The sequence below is a fragment of the Diabrotica virgifera genome, chromosome 2 (genome assembly GCF_917563875.1).
Source record: "Diabrotica virgifera virgifera chromosome 2, PGI_DIABVI_V3a".
NCBI lineage: Eukaryota > Metazoa > Arthropoda > Insecta > Coleoptera > Chrysomelidae > Diabrotica > Diabrotica virgifera.
Window position 1 is genome coordinate 78,678,200 of NC_065444.1, and position 15,861 is coordinate 78,694,060.

General features: G+C 35.7%; 1 protein-coding gene across 2 annotated transcripts in view; it reads right to left on the reverse strand.

The window, feature by feature from the left end:
* The window catches only part of LOC114331060 (transcription factor cwo), a 100,987-nt gene that overhangs the window by 43,490 nt on the left and 41,636 nt on the right, over positions 1-15,861 (reverse strand). Inside the window, exons 2-3 of one of the 2 annotated variants that reach the window (XM_028280534.2) lie at positions 2,398-2,463; positions 452-530 (exon numbers count right to left, since the gene is read on the reverse strand). In XM_028280534.2, coding sequence (XP_028136335.2) covers positions 452-530; positions 2,398-2,463 — 145 coding nt within the window. Of the gene's footprint in view, positions 1-451; positions 531-2,397; positions 2,464-15,861 lie in introns of those variants that run through there. The other variant, XM_028280535.2, reaches the window with a different exon arrangement.

Genomic DNA, 15,861 nt, shown 5'->3' on the forward strand with positions numbered 1-15,861 from the left:
GTAGGGAAAAGTAACTCTAGGAGTGATATTGGTATAATTACCTACTGATAAAGAAAAAAATAACGCAATAGAAGTTGTCTAAATGAGTGATAGAATAATGTCAGTGAAATTTGTACTTGATAAAGAAGTATTGAATGATGTGTTTATGTATTCTACTCAAGTCAGTCATGGTGAGAAAATGAAAAAAAAAATGATTTACATTATTATATTAATTATTATATTAATAAAAAAATACAATCGGTACAAAAGAATAAAGGCAAGGACAATAATTGTAAATTCTAGTGAATACAAAATAATATCAGTGGTATGACGTATTGTATATGCATCAGTCATCATAGCAACGTTTTGGTATACTATTTATTGACAGAATACACTTTTTGCAATTATTAGGATTTTGTTTAATGTTAGTATCGTAGCAAAAAAAATTAACATCCAACAATCAAAAACTTACCCGAGCTACTTTATTCTTTTTATAGGGTCCATACTCACAATCGTCTTCACTACATGTAGCTGTAGAAAAATTTAAATTTCTGAAAGAAAAAAAGGTATTTGGTATAGAAAGAAAAGATGACAAGTTATTTGTCAAGTAATAACAAGCGTTTTGCAAATATGTTGTAATAATATTTTGGGAATTATTAACGTCTAGAAATTAATACAGAAAAAACAAAATACCTGCCAATAGGTACCGAACTATCGAACATCACATTAGAAAATAATGAAATCATCATGCCCTGCGACCATTACACATATTTAGGAATCGTTTTTGACACAACCGGGAAAGATGATGAAGAAATAAAGAGAAGAATAACACAATCCAGAAAAACAATAGGTTGTCTAAACAGCGTACTGTGGAATCATGAAATAGGAAAAAGAAGAAAACACAATATCTACGAATCTCTTATTAAAAGCAGTCTATTGTACGGAGCAGAAACTTGGCGGATAACCGAAAACAACAGAAGAAAGCTGGAGGCAGTAGAAATGGACGCTTTTAGAAGATCAGTAGGAGTGTCACGCAGAGAGAGAATACGTAATGATGAGATAAGACAGCGAATGGGGGTTGACGGCTCTCTAACAACAGACATAGAAAGAAAACAGCTGATATGGTACGGACACGTCCAGAGGATGGATAACTCAAGACTCCCTAAAATAATTATGCAATGGGTACCACCAAACCGCAGAAAGAGAGGAAGACCCAAGAAATCTTGGAGAGAGGGAGTAACGAAGGCGATGAGCGCAAGAGATCTTAGAGAGGGCCAATGGGATGATAGAGTGTCATGGAAATTAGGCATCGGACAACGTCGCAAGACGTTTTAAAACCGATTGATATATATATTATTAACGTCTACTTTTAAGAATGTAAAACGGGCTTCTCTATTTTCTCAGTGTGATTTTCCTTGGTTAAGTCCTTTTATTATGTTGGTATAGCATTGTTAGCGATGGCGTTCCACAAAGTCTGTAGGAAAAACAAATTGATACTCGTTTTTTAGGCCTTTAAACGAAATGCAGTCGGGAAAAGGTTCTTACTGCCGGTAAAAATTAACAAAACCATGTAATCTTTTTCTCATAGGCATCTTTCAGTGCGTCACAGTTTTTCGATTTCTTTCTAAAGCCGCGTTTACACGATGACAATTGGCGAGACAATTGTCATTGAACAATTGTCATCACGTGGTTGCGGATTGTAGGAGATCAGTCCAGTTGAACGAGAAGATGTTTATGCGGGGCCAACTATTGCCATGGCAGTAGACAGCTAAAACATGGCCGACTGCTCGTCATCTGTTGTGTCCGGTGAGGACTTAAAACTAATGTTAAATCAGCTTTACCGGCGAGATTTCGAGTGGTGGGGGGCTCATTGGGCGCAGCTCATTGTCCTCAGTCTACTCCCGGAGACAACTGAATTTTGGGCCAATTGTGAGGGCAGTTGGCAAGGCAATTGGCTTGAAGTGTTTAGACGAAGACAATAATTTCAAGCCAGTCAGTTGTCTTCTGACAATTGTATCGCCAATTGTCATCGTGTAAACGTGGCTTAACGCATTAAATTGTATGTGACAGAAAAAAAGCACGTCCGTAATTACAGACATTTATAGAATTTATTCTAGTTGTCGATAGATGGCGCTATAATCGAAAAAAAAAATGATTTACGAATTATATAATATATCTACGAATATAATCTGTACAATTTATAAGACTATACAAATCAAAGAAAATACCATTTAATAAATGCAATAAACACAATTGATTTGTTCTTATGCCAAATTTCAAATAAAATGTGACAACTGTCAGATTTAACTAAAATGTCATGTTAGAATAAATGTTATAAATGTGTATTATCACGGACTTACCTTTTTTTCTATCATTTGTGACGCACTGAAAAATCCCTATGAAAAGGACCATACTTACGTATCGCAACATGTATAAACTGTCCTTTCTTCTTTCATTCTGGAACTTTCGTCATGGGCATTACAACTGAAACAAAAAAAAAATCAACTTAAACGATGTTCTTTTGCAATAAAATATTTAGCAGTAAAAAAGGATGGTCCAAATTATACAAAACACCTATTTTGCACTATGAAAATTTGAAATTTGATGTTTGTAACGTTACCAGATTTACCATTTTTCTAATATTATTAGTCACTTTTGTTTTTAAATACAACACCCTGCATATTGTACCTTTGTTGTGATCTCCACTTCAATACCAGTTCAACCATATACATAGGCGTAACCAGGGGGTGGTTTTGGGGGTTATAACCCCCCCCCATTTAACACCATTATATTCCACACCCCCCAGAGACCTTCAAGTAGATGTAACCCCCCCCTTAGGATCATCCTGGTTACACCTCTGACCATATACAATACTTTTGATTTCATGTAGTCAGGAACATCTTAAAAAGATAAAAACAAAAGCCTAGAAACTTTTAACTGTCTCAAGAAATTTTTTGATTCAAACAATGTACAACTAAATTTTTACACAATAATTAAAAATTTACTAGGTGCATTGCTAAATTAATGTCTATCGAATCAAGTGTTCAAAATGTTCACCGTTGTCAATTTAACAGTCTCCTAAACGATGGTAGAATGTGTTTACTAAATTTCTCCATGTTTTTCTAGAAATTTATTGATTCATCGATAATTCTTTGCCTTAGCTATGCAACACTTGTTGGTTTAGTTTATTCTAATGTTCAAGTACCCTTAATAAAAATAATCTTTAGGATTCAAATCGGGTAAACAAGGAGGCCATTCAATACTACCTAATCTACCAATTCATCGTCCAGGAAATGTCTGATCTAAATAACGCCGAACATTTACAACAAAATGAGCTGGAGCTTCGTCTTGCTGAACCCATTTCTCATTAAAATTGGCTCTGCCTGTTCGAATGCCATCTGTTACTCGTCCAGTTTCCTCAAAGTGCTTTATAATTTTTTGTACCGTCGCCTTATGAACAGGTGAATGGTTTGGGAGAGCATCGTTGAACAAGTTGGCTACGTAAAATACTTCACTATAAGATATTTTTTGTCTCTCGCCGTAGATCCCTCATCATTAAAGCAGTAATTCGTCCTTTTTCATTAAAACCCATTTTTATTGTAGAGCTTTTAAAAACGCATAAAACAACTGTCAGCTTTAGTTATTAATACATTTTATTTTAAAAAAAACTTTTCAATAAACGTTAAATTGAGGGAAAATCTAATGGGACAGGATAATAAATGAATATATCAGAAAAATGACAAAAGCAGAAACCTATTACGGAGTACATTAAACAGAAACAAATGTTGTAGTTCGGACAAATTAATAGAATAAAACCAGAAAGAATTACAAATTACAAGAATTCCCAATTAGAATTGGGAAGTAAAAGGAAAAGGGGAAGGCCCAGAAGGAAATGGATAGATCAGATCAAAGAATTAGAAAAAAATAAACGGAAAAGTATTGAAGAATTTAAAGACCATGGCCAAAAATAGAAATGCATGGAAAATGGGTAACGAAAGAACCGAAATCCCAATCCGACGCCTGAGGGTAAAAAAGGATATGAGAAGTATTTTGAGAGCGATTTCCGAAGTGGAAATCGAAACGTCAAAATAAACTTTTGACGGACAATTTTAAAGGAAAATTGGGGCTTATTTACAATAAAAATAGCACATTAAATTAAGATGCCACGCCACAAGAAAATAGCGTCAAAACAAAACTATTGTGTAATCTCTGTATATTTAATAAGAAAGTATAGTCCAGGTTTTATCGTCGCCCCCGTTAAGTCAATTATTCCGATTCGATTTTTTTGCACAAACTTACTGAAAAAGAATTCCTTATAACAAATCCATAGGGTGCCAGGCGGTACCGTGGTCGAAAAATTGTTTAACCCCTCGTAAGGCGGTGCGGGGTGCAGGTGCACCCCAGACCTCGTTTTTCTCATCTATCTTTTTTAATAAATTTTTTTAATTTTTGTCCATTTTTTTATTTGTATTAAACTCAATTCTAAACGTATTCCACCCATTACAGCATTTACAACTCTTTGCGTTTACGTGCTTTTTTGAAAAAATGACTTTTAGGTGCAAATGATGAACATTTCGTATCCTGAATTGGACGCTTCTGATGTTCCACCTGGAGCTAACAGAGCTACGGGACAAGTTTGGTGTTACTTATGTCAGAGAAAAAATACCGAAAGTCCAGGCATAACTGTATTGTGTGTAAAAACTTTGTGTTGGTCATTCTGTGAAAAATTCCATGTGTTTGTCTTGGGGGCTGTCCATTAATCACGTGAGGCTCGAAAGGGGGGGGGTGGGGTCCATAAAAAATCACGAAACATCACAAGGGGAGGGGGGTGTAGTGATAAATCACTTGTATTTATTTTTTCGTCACACGTGTTCAAAAATCGAAAGCAAAATTGGTGTGACTGATAAAAAAAATTAATTTTTCATTCACAATATTCTACAATACAACAACACATTAATTTTCTTTCCTTTCACCCAAATTTCTATAATAAATAGTTTTATTAATATTGGATGTGGATGTTAATGTTAAAAGCGACATGGGATACCTACTCTTCATGGTAAATTATCTTAAATTCTTAAGATAAGAAGGGACACTTGCGAAGTGTTCTGTTTCTTACCATATGTTTCCACTAGGAATACTGACCCTGTCGCCGTCTCCTATTTTATTTATGAGATTTTAGTATGTACATGATGTATTATACCTATTAACATGGATAAACAGCTAATAGGTCAGTTTTAATTCTTCAGTAGTTTTAATTTTGTATTCTAAAATTAGATGATACTTATAGATACGTGTACATATTTTATAAATACATGTGATATTGGGGCGGACGGGGTAGCCTTAAACCTCACCATGTATCACCAAGGGGTTGGGGGGTTAAAAAATGCCAAAAAACATCACGTGATTAATGGACGGCCCCTTGCGACGATAATAATTTTGTTTAAGAAGAAATGGGTACTTTTTTTGTAAAATTATGTTTCGTACTATAATAAATAAGTCCTAATTATCTTTCAAATTAATTTCCACGACGTTCACATATAAAAAAATGGATATACAGCTGGGGTGCAAATGCACCCCGCACCGTTGTTTACGTAAGAATCTAAGCACCGCCTTACGAGGGTTAAACAATTATTTTAAACAAATTCAGCACAAATTGATTGCTGTCGAGTTATACGCGATTTAAAATTTGAAAAATGCGAGAATGTCCATTTTTAAGCCTTAATAACTCGGTTAAAAATAATTATGATGGAAGCCAGAAAGTGACCATATTAAACTTTAAAGCCCCCTCTACAAGATGCTGAAGAAATTTTTGTCATTATTTTATTACTAAGCTGTTCATTTTAATTATTACCAATGGCGGTAAGTGCGTATTAAGTCCAGGACACACATATCCGCACCGCGCCCGCACCCAGCAGAGACAGCGACAAAATACCTTACTTTTTCTTTCTCGCCGTAACACGCCCCACACTCTACCGTGTGTCGGCTCGGGTTCGGTGCGGATATGTGTGTCCCGGCCGTTAGGCGGTCGTCGATGGTGAGTGCGAAAGAGATGCACCATTCCGGCCGTCCAATGGTCCATCTCACTCGCACTCACATTGATGGCCGTCTCAATACACGCTTAGCGCTTCTTCTTCTTTAAATCCGTCTCCTATCGGAGGTTGGAAATCATCACAGCTATTCTTATTTTACTGGCGGCTGCCCTAAATAGGTCGATGGAACTGCAGCCGAACCATTCCCTCAGATTTCTTAATCAAGATATTCTGCGCCTACCGATACTTCTCTTACCCCTGATTTTACCCTGAATGATCAGTCTCAGCAGCGAGTATTTGTCACCTCTCATAACATGGCCAAAGTATTCAAGCTTTCTTCTTTTCACAGTAAGTACAACTTCACATCCTTTTCCGATCCGACGTAAAATTTCGGCATTCGTCACGTGGTCCACCCAAGATACACGTAGCATTCTACGGTAACACCACATCTCAAAAGCTTCAATGTTTTTAATGCTGCCCATCTTGATGGTCCATGACTCAACTCCGTATAATAAAGTGGAGAAGATATAACACCGCAGCATACGCACTCTCAGATCAAGATTTATGTCACGACTACAGAGAAATATTTTCATCTTGTTAAATGCTGATCTAGCTATTTCTATTCTTGCTCTTATTTCTTTTGTTTGATCGCCTGTATGATCCAGGCAAGCTCCAAGGTATTTATAGGAGGATACCCTTTTTATAACCGTGTTATTGACAACCAAATCATTCCTGGCGTGTGGATCTATTGTTATTACCATCCATTTAGTTTTTCTGAGGTTTAATGTAAGTCCGTAGCTGTTGCAGTAGTGGTTAGTGCGTTCCATCAGTCGTTGCAGATCTGTAAGATTGTCTGCTAATATCACTGTGTCGTCAGCGTATCTCAAATTGTTGATTGTATTTCCGTTGATCACTACACCACAACTAACGTCCGACAGAGCTTCTTTAAATATGACTTCGCTATAAAAATTAAACAAAAGAGGAGACAGAATACACCCCTGTCTTACTCCTCTACATATTTTGATCTCCTCGGTCATTTCATCATCTACCTTGACTTGTGCTGTTTGATTCCAATACAAATTAGTTATTATTCTAATATCTTTTCCATCAATGTTCTTTTCGATTAGAAGTTGTCTCAGTCGGTCGTGTCGGACTCTATCGAAGGCCTTCTCAAAGTCTATAAAGCAGGCGTATACATCCTGATTGATATCCAAACACCGTTGAAATAGTACGCCCACACCAAAGAGCGCTTCCCTCGTACCAAGGCCGTTCCTGAAGCCCATTTGTGTTTCACTTATTTCTTCAAGTTTGCGGAAAATTCTATTATGAATGATTTTTAGAAAAACTTTAAGCATATGACTCATCAAGGCAATCGTTCTGTAATCCGAGCACTCTTTTACATTTGATTTTTTAGGTATACATAGCGCTCATTGTTGATAATTAAAAATAACATCTTATTAATGAAAAATGAAATATTGACAAAAATTTCTTCGAGATCTTATAGAGAGGGCTTAAATCTTTGATTTGGTCATCTTCTGACTTTCATAATAATTATTTTTAACCGAGTTATTTTATTAAGCCTTAAAATCGTTATTTTCACGTTTTTCAAATTTTAAATCGCATACAGGGTGATTGATTAGTAGGGTAAAGCTCAATAGCTCCGCTATAGTAATAGATAGCAATAAAAGTTAATAACAAAAATTTTAGCCACCTTTGAGCTTCACATTACAAAATTAGTTAGAATGTTATAGGGTGTTCGATAACACAGTGGCAGACCTAACTTATGTTTTTTTAAATGGAACGCCCTATATTTTATTTCATATTCGAAATCCTGTTAACTTCTCCATCACAAAAATATAAAGGTTTGTAATGTTATAAAGGGTATTTACAAAGTTATAACCAATTTTGTATGAAAATCGTAACAAGTTCAACTCCCTGTATAAATAAAAATAAGCACAACAGCAATGGTTTATTAATGCCATATTTTTTTATTTTTTGTCAAAATTTTTAAGAATTATTGATATTGCTAATTTTCTTTATATCAAATACAGGGTGAGTCAAAACACAAGTACTATATTTTCTCAGTAATGTTAAATGGAACACCCTGTATTTTATATCATTATTGAAAAGAAATTTATTAGTTTTCGAGATATTTTCATTTTTCAGAGCAAATTATTTTAGGTGTTTAAATTTATCTAAATTTTAAGTAAGCCATGACTGAATTGACAATTGAAGATTACCGATTATCAATCCGGTAATCAATGTAACACTGTAGCAAATAAAGAAATAAAAATAATTTATTAGCAATACATTTTACAAACAAAAACACAACCACTACATGCAACATTTTTGAAACAATTAAAAACTATCTTTTTATGTAAATGCAACAAATAAACAAAGAAAATTAGTAATAAATTTTACAAAAAAACACACAAACACAAAATACATATTTTGTGAAGACAATTAAACATTACTTTTGCATGTAAATGTAACAATCTAACAAATAAAGAACGAAAAATAATTTATCAGTAATACATTTTGCAAAAAAACATGTTTGAAAAAATTAGAAGCTACTTTTAATAAAATATTTTTAATATTTAATTACATAAGGTGTTCAAAATTATCTCCTAACACATTTATGTACGCCTAAAAACGATCATTGAAGGAGCTACTTACTCTACGGAGCATTTGTAAATTAACACATCGAAATACACTTTGTATTCTATTTTTCATCTCATCCCTTGTTGTTGGAGGTATTTTATAAACTTCATTATTAACGTAACCCCAAAAAAATCAGTCCAGTTTATTAAATTCTGGTGATTTGGGTGGCCACGCTACTGGTCCATTGAAAAATGAAAATATCTCGAAAACTAATAAATTTAGACATAGGGAATGTTATCTAAAAATTAAAGTACGGTAATGGTACTTTTCAATAGTGATATAAAATACAGGGTGTTCCATTTAAAATTACTGAGAAAATAATGTACTTGCGTTTTGACTCACCCTGTATTTGATATAAAGAAAATTAGCAATATCGACCATTCTTGAAAATTTTGACAATACGTTTAAAAATATGGCATTAATAAACCACTGTTATTTTGCTTATTTTTATTTATACAGGGAGTTGAACTTGTTACGATTTTCATATAAAATTGGTTATAACTTTGTAAATACCCTGTATAACATAACAAACCTTTATATTTTTGTGATGGAGAAGTTAACAGGATCTCGAATTTAAAATAAAATATAGGGTGTTCCATTTAAAAAAACATAAGTTTGGTCTGCCACTGTGTTATCGAACACCCTGTAACATTCTAACTAATTTTATAATGTGAAGCTCAAAGGTGGCTAAAATTTTTGTTATTAACTTTTATTGTTATCTATTACTATAGCGGAGCTATTGAGCTTTACCCTACTAATCAATCACCCTGTATAACTCGACAACAATCAAATTTAGAGAAAAATTACAAGAAACCATTTTTTGCTCAGAATTCTTAAAGAATCTAAAAAAAAGTTGTCCGAAGTAAAAAAAAATTATTTTTGTGAATTTGTATAAAAAAAAAATTGTTTAAACAATTTTTAGACCACGATACCGCCTGGCATTTGTGGATTTGTTATAAGGACCTCTTTTTGAGTAAGTTGTGCAAAAAAATCGAATCGGAATAATTTACCTAACGGGTGCGGCGATACAACCTGGACTAATAAAATGAAATTCGTTTCCATAAAAAGTTTATTTGCAATAAAAATCTATAAAGCTCTCAAGATATTTTTGTTACATCAATCTCTAAATAAATCCAAAGGTTTCCCTTATTATTATTTGCTCAATTTGCTGTTGTCCTTAGCCCTTCGCCGCCGTCCCCCGCTCCCCCTCCCAATCCGTCCATTACTCAAGTTTGTAGACCTTTCGTCATTGGCGCGCGTGTTTTCTCGAGTATTTACCTTATCTACATAACGTGCCACACGTGTGGGAGTGACCTTGCAATGAACTCTGGCCAAAAATCATAAGTGTGTTTGTACGAATTTGCATTACTGGTTTCGTGGTTTCTTTCCGAATTTATTAGGTCTCATGATTTTAATTATACAGGTGTTATACTTTTATTATGTTTTTCCAGAAATTTGTTTCGCACCGCGGCGCATGTGGAATTGATAACAGAGACGTAACTACCGCCGTATCAATTATTGGGGACCCCCGATGTGTCGAAACAAAAATTCAATTTACACAACTGAAAAACTTATTGCACAATTTCACTATTAGGTCATAACATACAGGGTATCATAAAACTCTCCTGAATACGAAGATAGGAGATTCCTCAGATAATTTTAATATATTTGAGCCCAATTCGCCTTTTTTTATAGTCAATAAATGCTACCTAGAGACCTAGAGAGCTCTTTGAAGATGGCGCCTTGTAATTAGTTTTTTTAATATCTCCAAAAAACGAAAACTGGTATATTTATTTAACTACCAGAGATAAATCGATTCCATCAATTTTGAATTTCTAGTACCGGTCATAGACGTCCGTTTTGGGTAGGGCAACTGTTATTTTATGGCATAACTTTTTGTCTTTAACTTTTATGCATGTGTGACACTGGATTATTAAATTGTAAGGTACATATTCTAGTACTAAAAGGTACTGTCGCTTTAAGTCGTTAGAATGCACCATTTTCTAGAAAAATTTGAAAATTTTTAGTTTTTTGAATAATTTATTAAATAACTTTATTTAATAAATGGTGGTATTTTTTAAAAGCGGGGGAGAAACCAGAAGGTTAGGAACAGGTTTTATAATACAGCGAAAATGGAAGGAAAAAGTAATGGCATTCCAACCAATATCAGATAGATTATGCACAATAAGATTAAAAGGGGACAAACGAAACATAAGTATAATAAATGTACACGCACCGATTGAAGATGCCACAGAAGAAGAAAAAGATGAATTCTACGAGCAATTGGAAAGAGAATATGATAAAATACCAGGGTTTGACATCAAAATAATAATGGGAGACTGCAACGCCAAAGTCGGAAGAGAGAATATATACGAACACATAATAGGGAAATATAGTAAGCATGAAGTGTCGAACGATAATGGCCAAAGAATAATAGGCTTTGCAACAGAAAGGCAAATGGTGATAAGAAGCACACAATTACGCCGAAAAGATATATATAAAGGAACGTGGATTTCCCCTGATAAGAAGACAGTAAATCAGATAGACCATATTTTAATAGAGAAGAAGCATGCAAACAATGTAATAAATGTAAAGAGCATGAGAGGAGCGGACTGTAACTCTGACCACTACTTGGTGAGAGCAGAATACAAAATCGAGCATAACATAAAGCGAAACAATAAAACAACGGAAAAAATTGGAAAACAATTCAACATAGGACTACTAAAAGATAACAACACACAGAAGAAGTATGAACAGGGAATAACCAACAGACTAATCAGGGAACAAGAAACGTCAAGCCCAGACAAACAATGGCAAAATATCAAAGAAGCAATCTTGAACACAAGTAAAGCAATCCTAGCGAAAACCAAAAGAAAACACAAAACAAAAGATTGGTATGATGAAGAATGTCAAGAAGTAGCAGAAGCAATAAGAAAAGTAAGACTCAAAAATCTCACAAATGACGAAGAAAGCACTAGAGAAGAATACAGAGAATTGAGAAAAATCATGAAAAGAAAATGTAGAAGCAAAAAGAGAAAATACAATAAGAACAAACTGAAAGAAATAGAAGAAAAATTTAAAAAAAAAGAAATAAGATCATTCTACCAGGAAGCAAAAAAATGGAAAGAGGATATCAAAAAAACAACCCATATATGAGAGATGATAAAGGGATGTTGCTAAATGAGCCGGAAAAAATAATGGAAAACTGGCAAAACTATTTCACAGAACTGCTAAATAAGAGCGAAGTACAAAAGGAAACAAGCCATGAAATTGAAGATGATCAGATAGCAATAGAAATACCCACAGAACAAGAAATAAAGAACGAAATAAAGAGCTTGAAAAATAACAAAAGCCCAGGAATAACAGAAATATCGGCCAAAATGATAAAATCAGGAGGGAAAAGACTACAGAAAGAGATGACCTGATAAAAAGAATATGGGAAGTAGAAAAAATGCCAGAAGAGTGGACCATAGCAAGAATATGCCCTATACATAAAAAAGGTGATAGAATGCTATGCGAAAACTACAGAGGCATCGCACTATTAGAAATAGTTTACAAAATCTTGGCACAAAGTATAAGAAAAAGGCTAAGTCATTATTCGGAAAAAATACTGGGGGAATACCAGGCAGGTTTTAGAAACAACAGATCAACGACTGACCAAATATTTGCCTTAAAAGAAATACAGACTACCTGCTACAAACATAAAACAGTACTATATGCTTTGTTCATAGACTTTAAGCAGGCTTACGACACAGTAAATAGACAGCAGATGTACGAACTGATGAAAGAACTGGGGATACCAAGTAAAATTGTTAGGATGATAAAGATGACGATGGAAAACACAACAAACGAAATAGCTTGGAAAGGGTATACATCCAAAAAGTTTGAAACCAAGGAAGGATTACGACAAGGAGACCCACTATCAACAATGGCATTCAATCTAACATTGGAAGGAATAATCAGGAAAAGCAGAATAAACATGCAAGAAACGATATTTAAAAACGGCCACCAAAGCAGAGCATTTGCAGATGATCTGACGCTATTAGCAACAAGCAAAAAAGAACTACAAAAGTTAATGAAAACATAATAACGGAAGCCAAAGAATTCGGACTTAAAATAAATGAAGAAAAGACAAAGTATATGATAATGGGAGAGATCCAAAAAGAAAAAGAGAATAACATCATAGTACAAATAGATGGAGAAAAAACATACTCGTTCAAAAGAGCCAAAGAAATTATTTACCTGGGAGCCAAAATAGATGAAAATGGTCATGAAGAAGGGGAGATAAAGGCAAGAATAGCTAAAGGAAATAAAAAATATGGAGCATTACGCACATTATTGAAATCCAAATACGTATCAAGAAAAACAAAAATAAGAATTTATAAGACTGTTATCAGACCTACAGTAACATACGCAAGTGAAACATGGGTGCTCAAAAAGTCAGAAACAGACCTATTAGAAAGATGGGAGAGAAAAATGCAAAGAGCAATATATGGAGGTGTGAAAAGAGAAGGTCAGTGGAGAAGAAGAACCAATAAAGAATTGGAAGAACTATATCAAGAGCCAACGATTACGACGACGATCAAAGCACAGAGAATACTGTAGCGTGATTAGTGTAATTACTTCTAATTACAATAAAACTAGCGGTTCGTAATTTATATACGACTTTATTTATATAAGTTACAGACGAATTTATCTTATACACTAAACTTATTCACAAAATATGCCCGTATTTATACCCAGTTGTTATTCTGGAACAATCGACTCCCATCTCGAGCTATCGGCTTGTTCCGCCTACGTGACGTACCTTCCAGAATTCTCCGGCGAGGCCTAGCACATCCGATTACGTCATTCTCGAGGTGTTTACTGTTATACGGGGATCGGCCAAGATTTCTCTTCCGCTACACTGCTCCCCTCTTAAGATCTGAGCGTCTCGATCAGCAACTCTAAATGAAGGCCCAGGATGGCGGAATCTACACGACTCTCCAGCTCTGCATACACCCTTCAAGAAGAAATAACAGTCTACTGTCTTTGAAGGGTACGACATCTTCGGGTTCATGCAACACACAGTGATTTGTACACCAGTTCCTCTGAAGACCACTTCAAGCATGCTTCTCACAATCTTCCAATCCAGATTTTCTACTGCATGGCCTATTTTTGGTAAAGCCAAATTTTTGATGTCATAATTACACACGATTTTCTTCAAATTAGTTAGAGCACGCCATATGTTCTCGTAGCTTGGCGTGTCCGTATAAGACTTTCTGGTCACCATATACAGCAAAGATCGAGGACCATCTTCCAATCGCAGTACTCTTCCAATTTTAGGCTGCTGATTTCTTAACTCGTCCAGGCGGCCGAACTTTCTATTGAATACGGACGATATTCCTTTAGTCATCTCGAGGTCTTGGGCAACACAGTGGGCCAGAGAGACGTTTTCTGGAACACCAAACAGATCTTGCTGAACTTCTGTGGTCACGCCGAATCTAGCACTCTTTCTCGCTGCGTAATTTGACATAAATTGATTAAAACTTGGCTGTGCGACATCTTTCATCTCCTGTTGGAGGACTCGTGCTTCTTCTGTTTCATTTGAGCCAGCATATGGTGCAAGACGATTTATGTGAATAACTTTTGGTTTACCGTTTGGCAACTTCTTAATTCTATATATTACGTCATTTATTTTCTTCTTAACTTCATACGGACCTTCCCATTGTCTTTGCAGTTTAGGACACAAGCCTCGACGACGTTGCGGATTATAAAGCCAGACAAGATCACCTACTTCGAAGCTTTCATTCTTGCATCGAGAATCATATTGATCTTTCATTCTGTCACTGGCTATCTGGATGTGTTGTCGGGCAAGTTCATGAATGTTGTTCATTCGTAATTTCAGGCGGTCAACGTAGTCTTCGCCTGCAACATGTTCCTCGGAAGGTCCGCAGCCAAACTCTAGGTCGCAGGGCAACCGAACTTCACGACCCAACATCAGGCAGGTTGGTGTTTGACCTGTAGTTTCATTTACGGCCGAGCGGTAGGCCATCAGGAATAAATGAATGTGTTGGTCCCAATCTCGCTGATGTTCAGATACAACTTTGGACAAGTGTTTACCCATCGTTCGGTTCATCCTCTCGACCATCCCATCTGATTGAGGATGCAGGGGTGTTGTTCTGGTCTTATTGGCACCAATCAATTTACAAACGTTTTGGAAAAGAGCTGACTCAAAGTTTCGCCCTTGGTCGGAGTGGATCTCCAAGGGAACACCAAATCGGCTAAAGAATTCTTTAACAAGTACCTCTGCAACGGTAGCAGCTTCTTGATTTGGTAATGCATAGGCCTCAGTCCATTTTGTAAAATAATCCATGGCTACCAGGATGTATTTATTTCCAGCATCGGTTTCTGGAAATGGACCTGCAATGTCGATAGCTACTCTTTCCATAGGACTTCCAACATTGTACTGTCTCATGGGTGCTCTCTTTTTACCAACCGGACCATTACCGGATGCACACAGTTCACATTTTCGGCACCATCTTCTTACATCATCTTTACAGTTCACCCAATAGAACCGTTCTCGAACCTTTTGCAGAGTCTTCGTAATACCAAAGTGTCCACCTGATGTACCGTCATGCAACTGACGCAATACTTCTGACACTTTACTTTTAGGTACAATTAACTGAAGCTTAGATTCTGTACCATCATCGTTCTCAAAGGTTCTGTACAGAAGATCATCTTTTAGTACCAGGCAATTCCATTGGCTCCAGTAGGCCTTGACTTCTGGACTACATGCACTAATGTTCTGCCAACTAGGTCTCTCACCTTGCCGCATCCAATCCAATACTCTTTTTATACATGGATCATCTTCTTGGGCGTCTTGTAACTGTTGGGGCTGCCATTGCTCATTAATTACGGTGGTTCGTCTCACGGGGCAAAATCGTTCCTCTAATTTGGCACAGTGATTACAATTCGCACTGCATGGTCGTCTCGAAAGGGCATCAGCATTTGAGTGAACTCTTCCGGCCCTGTGTTCTATCTCGTAATCATATTCTTGTAATCGTTCTAACCATCTTGCCATCTGGCCCTCTGGATTACGGAATTGTATGAGCCATTTTAGAGCAGCGTGATCGGTGCGAAGAAGGAACTTTCTACCATACAAGTATTTATGGAAATGTTCGCAAGCCTTCACTACACCCAGCAGTTCTCT